Genomic DNA, 13,522 nt, shown 5'->3' on the forward strand with positions numbered 1-13,522 from the left:
CAACTTGGTTTACGATTTCCAACAAAAATTTTAACAAACTGATTGTAAATATTTTAACATATTAAGGCAGCCGCTGTAGTTGTTAGAACATTAGATTTTATACCCATTGTACTTTGTCAGCACTGTATGTATATATCTTGGCATTCAAACGTACTATAATAATGGCTTCCAATCGTATTGATGCTCCTCTGAGGATGGTCTGTAAAGACTGAAACATGTAAGGGATGAAGGATTGAAATAAGAAAAATCTTTACTAGTCATTCTGGATGGAACTGCTTAACCTTTTATGGTACTAGGAAAGTGTGTAAATATATATGTTATTTGACAATGTATGAAGGTTTCATAAGTTTTTGCCATTAGAATTGAAGTTTATGGTATTCCACTGTTCATGAATATTTTCTTCTCTGATAATTTTGCACTTTACTTTCAAACATAGTGAAAGTTAGTAACTAAAGTGCAAAAACTTAAAAAGGGACTAAGTAAAAAGATGAATGGAGAAAACTATTGATAGACAAGCTTTATAATTTGTGTTTTTCATCTAATAGTACTAACACAAATATATTATACTTCACTGTGTTGTCACTTAAAAAATGGGTGGGCTTTAGTGGGGTGTAACACATTCTTTTCTTCTGAGAAATGTTTCTAAAAGATTTTAAAGATTTAGGTTTCTTTTCTATGACAAGTGAATGTCTAATAAGAGCCAGATGTTGTATGACTCTTTTGGTAAGTAAGGGCTACTATTTTCTGTCTTTTATTGTTTCAGTGATATTGACTTAATAACAGAATTTTGCTTAAGGGATTTATGGCAAGAAGGCACTTCCTCAGAAATTCTCTGGCTCAGACCTTACTCAACAAACCTGCTTTTTGTGGTCAGATTTAAAAGCTTATAGTTTATTTACTTTATGGTAGAGGGAAATGCCATTTGACTTCACTGAAAACTGACATCATGACAAAAAATTTGTTTCTATAATTGGAATAATGGCAAAGAAAATTCTACAAGACAAAGTTTCTTCACCTCTCTGACTAGTATGGCATAAGTTATGTTTTCTTCTGAACAAAGAACAGAGTTTACATGATATCACTTTCTCAAACAGAAGCAGATATGTATGTCACAAGATGAACACTGAAGATTTTAACACAATCTACCAAATAGACTGCATGGTATATTTACTCGTATTTAAAGAATAGACACAGCAATGGGTACTGCTAAAAAGCGACCAACATGTAACATGTCTACCAGCTTTCAAATCCCATATCAAAGTTTGTATAGTAATTAGTACCTTATTTATTACTTTGTAGACATCCCAGTCCTCATCACGCATGCCAAAAGTGTCGTCCCGCTTCTCCTTACGTGCAAGCTGACTGATGAGTCTCATACGCTCCTGAGCAGCTGCTGTACGCCGCTTGGCCATATCCTGTCGACGTTGGCGCCGGGCATTGCGTCTCTCCAAAATTTCTTGTCTTAAAAATGCACATAAAATTACTGCAGGTAAAGTGAGTACAGAACACTAATATCTGATTATTTCTGTTATCTTTTTAGAGGCTACAATGAACCCTCAATTATTTGTGGTAATGGAGGGAAGATGTGGAGTGGATAATTAGAAATTGATAATACAATGATCTAGAAATACCCACTATCCATGCTGCAATTAACTGGGAAAATCACTTAATTACTACTATGAAATAATCCTTCAAAGTTTATGTTAAATGGAATAAAATAAAGAGTTAAATAACACTGGGCCAACTAAATTTGTGGGAAAGAAATGCTCCAGATCCCAATTAAAAGTGAAAGTGAACGTTCTCCCACTAATCCCATATACAAAACTAATGAACTTTATGTGGTGTTTAAAACCTGTAACAAACTGTAAAGTATAGAGTCTACTGGCCTGATACTTGTTGTAAACAGTTAAGACAATTATCTTTCCAACAGAAGGATGCAACCCTCATTTAGTTATAGCAAGCCAGCTGAAAAGCAAGAAGGTAAAAAAAGAGAAAGCTGCAATGGGGTGAGATGAGGTACATGATGTAAAGTCTACAGTAAATCACTGTAAAGCATTACTGATACATATCACTAGAACAGATGTAATGGGCAACATTTAAATCATTACGAGACGTTCTAAAAGTTCTGCAATTAATCTTCAAAGCAGATAATCAAAAGCTACCATATTCAAGTCATGTAGTTTAAATATCATCCAGTTACAAGATAAAGAGAGATTCAACTACAAAGACAATAAACTGTAAACCAATAAGATTAAAAAGGATTCTTTCATAGCATGTCTTGCAGATGTGAAGGAAGCTTTGTCAGAAGAGAAATATATTTACAATAAAGTCTTCTGCCAAAAAAATACTGGAGACTTAATATCCTCATTAGGACTAACTCCATGGTATGGGGTCTTCTTTGCACAAGTGATGTATGTTCTCTGCTTTTATACAACACAAAGTTCATTATCATATTGACAGATATCCATCACCATTGGACCTATCTTGAGATATTCAGTCCAGATTTTCTCACCATGTTTGTCTGGGATTCAACTGAATTTTGACCCAGAAATCCCAAATGATTAGCTTTTCGTTTTCATGAGTCTGAAAATGCACACTGGAAATTACCTCAAAATAGACCACAGTCACTTATTTTTCGATTAATTACTTGCAACCACCTACGATTTACTACTGTATAACCTATGCATTAAATAACTAAAGAATCAAGCAGTAAGATTAATTTTAATATCCTCGCATCTTTGTCTGAATTTCCTAAATGGCCTCTTCCTATCAGGTTTTCCATTAAGAAAAATGTGTAAATGTCTCAGTTCTTTAATTTATTCTACATATCCCATTCATCTTACCTCTATTAATTTAAATCAGTGAAAAGGCTGTTGAAAATTGGAGATATCTCTTCTAAACTTTATCTCTTGCGCGTCTTTCTCCCATGTTTCTTTCCCATGCCTTTTGTTTGTTCTAGGTGTAAATGTATGTACATGCCGAGGCCATCTGACAATCTCTCAGACATTGCAACTATATTCTCTGTGAGTGCATACCACATGCATACATAGTCAATAATAAATCATTTACTATAAATTATTTAGATTTTCTTATAAAAAGTACACTCTGCAAATACTAACATTCAGCTGTTTAAACATTGTCCATTTAAATATTGTCAGTATGAGAAATGGAAACAGGAATTTTGGTCAGAAACCTCAAAGGGAGAGAGAATTTTAAAATGGATATTATACAGTGTGAAGGCTTAGATTGTATTAACCTCAATGGTAGGATTCTGTGAATATGGTGATGAATGTTGAGGTTCCATAAAAATAGGAAACTCCTTGTCAGCCCTGCAATTATTCACTGTTCAAGGAAGATTCTGTACCATGAAGTCAGTGAGCTAGTTAGCTGCATGTCAGCCCTGCAATTATTCACTGTTCAAGGAAGATTCTGTACCATGAAGTCAGTGAGCTAGTTAGCTGCATGTCAGCCCTGCAATTATTCACTGTTCAAGGAAGATTCTGTACCATGAAGTCAGTGAGCTAGTTAGCTGCATGTCAGCCCTGCAATTATTCACTGTTCAAGGAAGATTCTGTACCATGAAGTCAGTGAGCTAGTTAGCTGCATGTCAGCCCTGCAATTATTCACTGTTCAAGGAAGATTCTGTACCATGAAGTCAGTGAGCTAGTTAGCTGCATGTCAGCCCTGCAATTATTCACTGTTCAAGGAAGATTCTGTACCATGAAGTCAGTGAGCTAGTTAGCTGCATGTCAGCCCTGCAATTATTCACTGTTCAAGGAAGATTCTGTACCATGAAGTCAGTGAGCTAGTTAGCTGCATGTCAGCCCTGCAATTATTCACTGTTCAAGGAAGATTCTGTACCATGAAGTCAGTGAGCTAGTTAGCTGCATGTCAGCCCTGCAATTATTCACTGTTCAAGGAAGATTCTGTACCATGAAGTCAGTGAGCTAGTTAGCTGCATGTCAGACTAAAATGTATTCTACAACATTCTCTTACCTCTTCTGCCTCATTCCTGCAATCCAGGTTTCAAAGTCTTCTTGATCCTTTGGTTTCAGACTTTGTTTTAACATTTTGGGTTTTGGGTCCTGCAAAAAAAGAGTGTAAATTAAAACAGTGTCATCATTACAGTACTTCTGAGAGCTAGAGTAAGTGTGCAACATTTGTTCTTACCTCTGTCACGGTGTCTTCAGCAGTGTTCGCTGCAGCTATTTTCTGTTTTGTTCTTTCAATTCTGGCCTGAAGTTGGCTTATCAACTTCTGCAGATCATTTCCATTTGATAACTCATAAAAGTCTAGTATTTTCTGTAAAAAAAACATATTTTTAAGTCTTTGATTTCATGTTTTTCTGTTGTTCAAGTCTGAATGTTACCAATGTTACCTGAAATTCATTTTCTTCTCCCTCTTCCAAGTCCTGGGCAGCCAGAAGTTGGTTCAGTTGCTCCTCATCCTCTGCCAGCTTTATGTAAAGATTCATTAGGATTAGTCGATCATACTCATTGCTCCATATTCAGTTATGGTTTTTAGTATACATATTTTAAAACTTTAAGCTCAAAACAATGCCCTCATATAAAGCCATGCCATAGTTCCAGTGGTTAGTCGCTGGCTTCCCAACACGGTGGCCCGGGTCTGGTCAAGTGGGATTTGTGGTGGACAAAGTGGCACTGGGGAAGGTTTTCTCTGAGTACTTCAGTTTCCCATGCCAATCTTCAATTTCACCAAATTCTCCATCATCATAATCACCCGGAGCAGGTACAACAGACCAATCAGTGGCCGACATGCCGAGTGGACTCAGCTGGACTCCACCCCCAACTATACAAAAAATGCCTTCCTATACGGCATGACTGAAAAATCATGGTATGATCATGTGACAAAATTTTTTAAAATAATTCATGTTAGGTATGCAGAGATTGAATTCTGTCGATGATGTTTATCATAAGGCTTAAGAGGTGACAAATATGAGTCCTTTTTTTTTTTGGTGGCAGTTAAAAGTTTAAGGTTCAGTTCTTTATTTGGAATCCAGACAAATTCTAAGTCAGAGACATGGTCCAAAAAAGACACTCTTTCTGATAATATGCAGGCTACTTAGGTCTATTGCACATCTCAGGGTTAATATTAGAACAGTATGGAGCATTTATTGAATGATAATTGACAGTACCAAAGTATTCAGTATTTTGTAAGTTTTGAGGTTTTCACGGCGATGACTATGAAGAAAGTCTTCTTCTGGGTTTTGGTGCCGTGTATTCTTCATTTTGGCTGACGTTTCGGAGGAACGTATCGCCTCCATCTTCAGAGCAGGTGAATGGCTAGTGAATGCAGAAAGCAGTAGCTGTAATGATTAGGAAGTGAAAGGCGCTGCTTTATATAAGAAGTAGGCAGGGAGGGTGGTTAGGGAGAGCGGACCAATAGGAGCAGTGGAGAGCGATTAAGGCCATATATGGTGCTGGTGCTGGGGGGGGGGGCCAGTGAATCCAGGAAATTGGAGGTCAATAGCACTTGGAGGTTGCGGTTGCCATTCACCTGCTCTGAAGATGGAGGCGATACGTTCCTCCGAAACATCAGCCAAAACAAAGAATACACGGTGCCAAAACCCAGAAGATGACTTTCTTCATATTCAGTATTTTGTTCGCCACAAATTCATGGACTGTCATGGAAAGAGCTTGAACCCGTGCAATGATAAACCGACATCGAAAACCTTGAGGTGTGACACATCCTTGCTGTTAGCATGATCTTAAAATGTTGCCTGTCATTTAAGGTTACAACAGACTGCACAGCAAACAAAATTTTTTATGATGATTTTTCATGACTACCAACTACCATGAAAGTTATATGTCAGTAAATTTTTTGGTTTTATATATTTTGTCCTCTTTAAAATCAATTATACAAGTAAAATAAGCTAATTAACAATTAATAGGCTCCAATATCCTGATTCTCTGATTTGTTAAAGTAAGACAGAAAATCATGAAGAAGATAAACTTGAATTAATTGTCTCACCCTTTCTTCTCGTTTGCGTGCATTTATCTCTATGAGTCGTCTTGCCAGCTCTTTACGTCGTTCCTTTTGTTGTTCCGGTGTAAGACCAGGTGTAACTGCTTGGACAGTATATGGTAACTGAATGCGTCGTACATTATCATCATAGTGGTCTGAATCTGCCCAACAGTTTAATTCTTCTTGGTAATTCACAGCTATATATGTCTGTTCATGTACGAGTTCCTAAAAGGATAAATTTTAAAAGAAATTATATTCATAGTCCTGTAAAATATTCCTTGCTGCAACAACAGTAACAACAAATGGAACGATTTTCATTTAATTTGTAATATTACTATTACTTTAGCTGTCAACTGAATCTTGGGTTACTTAATGACACTTTTAGTAAATACATTATTTATCACTGAATGAAGTGAGGAAATGATCATGAATGGTAAATATACAAGGACATGTAAGGTGGTGACTTGGTCATGACCATAAAAACCTCAGTACATTCAATAACCCAGCTGAGACTGAATCAGATTTTTGGATAAGGCAAAGTTCACTAAGCTCAACCCATTTTTAGCCAACATTCCTAAAGTATTCTGCAGCTATTCTTTGTATCTGAAGGCCATTTTATCCATCTGCAATCTGAAGATGCACCATATGGTGATCAGGGAACCACTTAACATGCCATATAAGTTATTATTATTATTATTTTATTATTATTGGAGGGGGTGTGTTTCCCCATGCACTTAGACCAGTTATTGGTCCATTGTGCATCCCCCTTTGATATTCTACCAGTCCCCATACCCTACCAGTACTGGTGCATGCTATCAGCCCCGTTGAGCCAACGAGGTCGGCCCTCGGTACCTTTGATACTTCCCCCATCTACCAGAGGCATTGGAAACTACTTGGGTGGGAAATTGTTGCCTAATTTAGCTCAGAGGTCTCCTAGAGACATGAGGTTCTTTTACGTGCCGTAAATCTACGACACGGGACACACGGCTTAAAGTCCCTCCCAGAGGACTTGTTCCCTGAAATTTTCCGCCCTTAAAAATTCCATGATCTCTACCGGGTTTGAATCCGCGTACCTTGAGTCATGAGGTGGGAACGTTACCCCTAGACTACGGAGGCCGCTCGCCTTATGAGGTAAGTGAAGGAAAGAACGACAAAACTTGCTTCAAGTAAATTTAAGTTTCACATACCTCTGCCCTACTTGGAGTAATGGCTGTGAAGTGGGCTGGGTACTTTAGTTGCAACAACCTATGCAAGTAGTTTATGATATTAATACCCCCTACGTTGATCCGTCTGCTTCGTGTTGGGTCCACTTGATTGTTGATCACTGGTAAAATGTGAGTTGTGTGATACCCACAGTTTATGATCAGGGCTGCGGAACACTTCGGATGATTGTGTCGAAAACTAAATAAACCATCTACACCATAACACACACTTGGAACTCCATAACATTCAAATAGAAGTTCAGACATCACTGTAATATGGAAAGTACTGGGTTATGAAATCACATTTTGGTATGTCAAAAAGTATTGCATTTTTTAACACAATGACCAGTCGTGCGAAAACAGAGTCAGTATCCAATGTCTTTGTTTATGTCTCCATCAGCATGGGTTGATATGTGATATGGTTCTCTGCTGTGTTTATACACACTTTTTCTCTCGAAGCACACCGTCCTGTCAGAGTGTGGACTACTCAGGGCACAATTAGAAGACTCTTACACTCAGTCAATGCATCCAGCTCATGCTACCTAATTTGGACAGTTTGGGATGCCAACCATAGTTGCTTCTTCTTTCCAGTGCTTTACCCTGGCCCTGCTTTGTTGGTGTATGTTGGTAACCAGGTACCAGGACCAACTTAATGATTTACAGTGAACTCCACCAACCACACAAGTTTGACATGACTGAACTTAGCACTGAAAGAGGCCACTGAAATGTGGCTACATCCTGACATCTTCAACAGGGATATGGTTAAAAAGGTACGACCACGTTTAAATTCGTTGAACCAATATCTCACAGTTGTCATAGATGGTGAAGGGTCCCCATAGACAGCATCCAACTTCGCTTTTATTTCTTCGTATGCTTTTCCATACAAAAATAAAAAGTGAATTACGGATCGATATTGCGTCTGATGCAACTGGCTGCCAAATAAAAACTAACCTATGAATCAGTCTGAAATTTAGTATGGTATCGTTTGACAGATGGCAGTACACGACGGTAATGCCAACTTCCCTCAGCAACGCCACCTGTCTTCAAGCACGGGTACTTATTGATCGACCCTCATAAAGCCATCCCTGTAACAGGCTGTGAGACATCGAGGCTCCCACATTTTCTTTAGACAGTCAGCTCACAGACGGCAGTAAGGTTGTCAGCCTTAAGTGTTGGTCACTCTTTACCCCCCAGGAAGATTCCTGGTACTCATTTCTGTTATAGAGGCTGAGTCGACCCCAGGGCCATATTGCAGCTGGAAGGATTAGGTCAATTGAAAATCCACCTCATCGGGACTCAAACCTGCGACTGTCTGGCTTGTAGCATAGTGCCTCAACCAACTACGTTACCGTGTGCCCCCAACAGGGATATGGGGGTTCACTTTTAATTCAATACTGGTATCCAGGTACCAGCATATTCCACTGAAGTAGGGCCAGCATAAAACCATGGAAGGAGAAAGCAAGTACAGCCAGCATTTTGGCTCATCCACATTAAGCAATACAGTCTGGATGTGATGACTGATCACCAGACTCCACCCACTGCTTCGTGAGTGATCTGCACTTAAACATGACATGGGCTCTGAAATCAATGATACCTATAAATACAACATACAACCGTGTCACTCGTCACATCAACCCATGGCACAATGGTGACAGTGAGTCTCCAAAATGTCAGATCCTAACTCTCACACAGCTGATTGTTCAAAAAGACTTCCTTACATACAGTCACTGTGAAAGCTTCAAATCCTATATCCTTTTACAGCTTTTAAAGGAATAATTTTGATTATCTGTAGTTCTATGACAATAGAAACATATTAAACATAATTCTTCTATATGAGTTATACTGCAATATGAAAGTTCTTTATAATTTCAGGCTTGTGCATCCACATTTGGAACAGCTTCCCACTAATGCCTAAGTACTCTAATGCAATTAAAAATAGAATATAACATGACTTACAATGTCGCGAATAGTTTGGATTGAGAAATGGCTCTGTCATAACCACAGGATGATTAACATGACCTTCTGTGTCAATTCCCAGGTGTGTGAATATGTAGTCAAACACCTGCTCTTGAACCTCAAAATGTGTTACAACATTTCGATCAAACTGAGTTTTAAGCTGGAATCGGACTGCTTCAATATTGGTGATATCATTTCCCACTTGAGTCTCTCCGTCCTACAAGTACAAATATTTTGAATGCATTTTAATTTGAATACAATATCAAATGAAGGATACACTTTGGAAGACCTTTTTCTTGTGGATGTTGGTAATTGTATTACAGAACATCTTCCATGAACAATTCCTACAGGAGTATCAGAAGCTCCAGCTATCTCCTAAGGTATCATATTTACAATATTCAAAAGAACAAATAATACTGATAACTTCTGTTTAGAGAAATTTGTGTTGGAGTTTTAATCCTTGGCATATAAGGTGAATGATGTCACAGTGCCATGTGATGTGGGGAATATGCAACAAAATGGTACATTTATCAGTATTTCTAATGCCTTCATGATATGAAGGTATATACACAGGCTATTCAGAAAGTAACCTCCGGCAAGCTGTTAACAAAACAAGCAACGAGAAAAAAGAAATGTATTATATACAAAAAATATGTACATACTTAAGCTATTCTGTATTTCAGCATCCTGTTGCAGACCTTTAATTAAATGTCTATGTATCCACAGTCCGTCAATAATGCAACAATTGTTTATTCACCATTTAACACTTAACACAACATGTTTTGGCCACAGATGGCCATTTTCAGGTGTCTTAATGCATCCAAACTGTTACACTGCTCTGATCTGCACTAAAAACCGTGTGTTGCAGTCCACCTAAAATAACAAATAATTAACTAAAATCCATCAAAATTCTGTATTAAAATTTTTTTGTAAAATCCTATTCCACCTCATGAGGGGCGTCGTCCGCTTATTTAGAGCTATGTGATTATTGCAGAAGGTTCATTTCTGCAGCTTCTTTTTCTGTTTGTTAGCCCATTGTTTTGCCATGTCTGCAATCTGCAGTATGCGCCTTGCTTGTGTGTTGTTGTCTTCACTAGTGCCCTTTTTGTTTGGTGCAGATGCAGTGTGTTGGTTCTCGTATTTATATGCCCTGGTTGTGAGGAGTGGGGAGAGGTGGGGGAGGGTATAGTGTTATGTTGTGTAATTTTTGTATAATACTTCAAATATAGGATTGTGTGTGTCTATATTAGTGTTGTTCATATGTAGATTTTCTTTACTGGTTTTGTAAATATGATATTTCTCAAGTGTATTCAAATATTTTCCTTTCCTCCCCACTGTTATAATTTCCATGGTATCTGTCATTGTGCCGTATGTGTGTCGTGTTCAATATGTGACTTGAATGTCTGGAGTTACTATTGTTACTTTTTATGTCATGAATGGGTTCTTTATATCTTGTCTTAAATGTTCTTCTTGTTTGTCCAACGTAATTTAATGGGCAATCTAGGCATTTCATTTGATAAATTCAACTTCTACTATATTTATCTATTTGCAGCTATGGCTTTAATATGTTCTGTATTGTGTTCCATGTATGGAAGGCCACTTTTATTTGTGTCTTGAAAAAGCTTTGTGATTGCTCTCACTTCCTTACCGCTGAATGTGAACGGGACCCACTTTGATTTTTGTTGCTGCGAGTCAGCATGTGTATTTTGTTTTAGTTTACTAATTAAGTTTATGTCGTACTCGTTATTACGTAGTATGTTTTGAATGTTGTTCATTTCTGCGTGCTTTGCGTTTCCTGTTATTGTATACGTATACCATCGATCTACTAAATAGTTAATGCTGGATAGCTTGTTTGTATGGGTAGCATGAGCTATTTGGTATTATAATGTCAGTCTGAGTAGGTTTTCGATATATTGCAAATTCAAAATTTTTGTCATTTTGATGTATTACTAGATCTAGGAAGTTAACAGATTGATGTTCTTTCTCTATAGTGAAATTTATGGTTGACTGTAATTTGTTGAACTCATTAAGTGTGTGGTCAATATTTGTTTTATTTTGATCGTATATTATCAATATGCCACTGACATATCTAAAATATGCAATTATTTGATGCTTTATTAGGATGGGATATATTTGTGTGTGCTCCATATGTTGTATGTATGAGTCTGCTAGTACTGATGATGTTGGAGCCCCCACTGTCAGTACGTCAGTTTGTTTGTAATATTCTTGGTCAAACTGGAAATAATTTTGTTCAATCACTGTTCTTAATATTTGCATAATTCCTTTTTGTATGTTCGTCTCGGTTCCTAGATTTTCTAGTGTTGTATTTACTATGTTTATAATACCAATTTTTGGTAGGTTTGTATACATATTTTCTGTGTCAAAGGAGCAGAGTTTCATATCATTGTTGAGCACGATGTTTTGTAGGTCTGTCATTAGATGCATGGGATTACACACATTGTATGTATATGGTAATTGTAAGTAATTGCTTAATGTTTTTGATAGTTATTTTGCTAATTCATAAGCTGGGACATTTCTCCAATTGATTATTGGTCTAATGGGTGTGCTTTGTTTATGTAGTTTTATTGTGGGTTCAGGGTTCAGGCTGTAGGGTTAATATTCGTGTACTCCATCTGTGTTCTTTTGGTATGATGTCACTACATTGTTTTAGTGTTTGTTTTACAATTTTCTGGTATTGTTGAGTTGGATCATTGTTGATCGTTGATACTTAAGCTACTTGACTGCCTCTGTGGTCTAGTGGTCAGAGTTCCTGGCTACAGATCGAGAGGTCCTGGGTTTGATTCCTGGCGCTACCTGATTTTCTGAGAAGTAGTGGGTCTGGAACAGGGTCCACTCAGCCTTGTGAGGATAACTGAGGAGCTATTTCAAGGAAATAGTGGTTCCAGTCTAGAAAACCGAGATTAGTAGCCATGGGGAGCCGTTGTGCTGACCACGTGACACGTTTGCTTGTGGGCTACAGGCCACGGAGTTTACTTAAGCTACTTCTCAGCACAGTGGCCACCAGAATCAAGGCACTTGTATCAGGGAATAAGTCTTTTTTGTGTGCCTGTGTCAAAGAAGTCTGCTGCCTGTGAGCTTAGCCATGTTTTGTATTGTGAAACACTAAAAAACTATATAGGCAATTCAGAACAAAGGGCATGGAATGCTGACATCTGGTGTAGTGCTTCTTAATAACATTGCATGCCCGCACACTAGTAAAGTTGTTCGCAGTTGAGCACTGCTGGAGCCCTGATCTCACTCACAGCAGCTACCACTTTTTTACATACCTGAAGAACTGGTTGGGATCATGGCACTTCAACAATAATGAGGTGAGGGAAGGTGTCAAAATGAGGCTGAACTCACAGGCAGCAGACTTCTTTTATACAGGCATACAAATACTGATTCCCCGATACAAGTGCATTGACTCTGGCTGTGACCACACTGAGAAGTGTCTTAAGTAGGTATGTATCTTTTGTATATAATAAAATTTTTGTTCTCATTGCTTGTTTTGTTAACAGCCCACTGGAGGCTACTTTCCAAATAGCCCTTGTATTATGGATCAAAGTATAATCTTGATATATTAAGTTTGTATAGGGGCAGTGGAATATTCCAAAACATTTATTATCTATGTCAAGCTCTCCGAAGTTATATTATTTATGTTCTACACCCTGCAGGCTGTGTCTCTGACCAGTACCTGCTTTCTGCATGTTCCATCAATTTCTACATCTCTGCTCTTATATTGTTACCTTTTTGCCACGTTCCTTTCTTGGTTTTGCAACTAAATTCTTGAATATAAGCAATGGTTCTTTCTGTGTTGCCCAACCAACTCGACACTGATATGACCCTGATAAAAGATGGAAAAGATTTAAAGTTAAAGTTCCAAAATGAAATGTATAATACAATTTCTAAATAAATACACTTACCATTGTCTATTACTATGGGCGTTGATGAAATTCTAACATTTTTTGGATATGTATGAATGGGATCGGGTAGGGTTTTTGCATCCTTGAGTTCTAGAGTTGTCATCTTTTTACAGTAATACTCTGTTCAACGATCGCGGTGTTAAAAATGTAATTCAAATTAAATATATCCCGCAGGCGAGTTGGTCATTCGGTGTAAATGTTCACACAACAGCATACGTAACCCTACTTTAAGAAATTGCCGACTTTAAATAGTAATGTATTTCTTATTAGTGTATCACTATACACCCTATTATTTAATATTATTCATTACACCAAAAAGTTATTCTGTAACATACATAAATACTAATTCCTAACATATGACATATTATTTAGGCCAAAAGACGAACCGGATTTCATAGTACACAAAACAACACTGAATAAACAAAACAATCCGTACTGAAACAAGCAAAGATAGCG

The 13,522-nt window shown here is 37.6% G+C and overlaps 1 protein-coding gene across 2 annotated transcripts in view; it reads right to left on the reverse strand.

Moving 5' to 3' along the window:
• The window catches only part of LOC111869016 (actin-related protein 5), a 14,671-nt gene extending 1,161 nt beyond the window's left edge, over window positions 1-13,510 (reverse strand). The window contains exons 1-9 of one of the 2 annotated variants that reach the window (XM_023860191.2): window positions 13,453-13,510; window positions 12,890-12,987; window positions 9,144-9,360; window positions 7,173-7,456; window positions 5,992-6,210; window positions 4,379-4,456; window positions 4,171-4,302; window positions 3,997-4,085; window positions 1,281-1,461 (exon numbers count right to left, since the gene is read on the reverse strand). In XM_023860191.2, the coding sequence (XP_023715959.1) occupies window positions 1,281-1,461; window positions 3,997-4,085; window positions 4,171-4,302; window positions 4,379-4,456; window positions 5,992-6,210; window positions 7,173-7,456; window positions 9,144-9,360; window positions 12,890-12,987; window positions 13,453-13,462 (1,308 nt within the window). In that variant the 5' untranslated portion in view covers window positions 13,463-13,510. Of the gene's footprint in view, window positions 1-1,280; window positions 1,462-3,996; window positions 4,086-4,170; window positions 4,303-4,378; window positions 4,457-5,991; window positions 6,211-7,172; window positions 7,457-9,143; window positions 9,361-12,889; window positions 12,988-13,066 lie in introns of both variants that reach the window. The other variant, XM_023860190.2, reaches the window with a different exon arrangement.
• Window positions 13,511-13,522: the final 12 nt, after the last annotated feature.

The sequence above is a fragment of the Cryptotermes secundus genome, unplaced genomic scaffold, assembly GCF_002891405.2.
Source record: "Cryptotermes secundus unplaced genomic scaffold, Csec_1.0 scaffold70, whole genome shotgun sequence".
NCBI classification, from domain to species: domain Eukaryota; kingdom Metazoa; phylum Arthropoda; class Insecta; order Blattodea; family Kalotermitidae; genus Cryptotermes; species Cryptotermes secundus.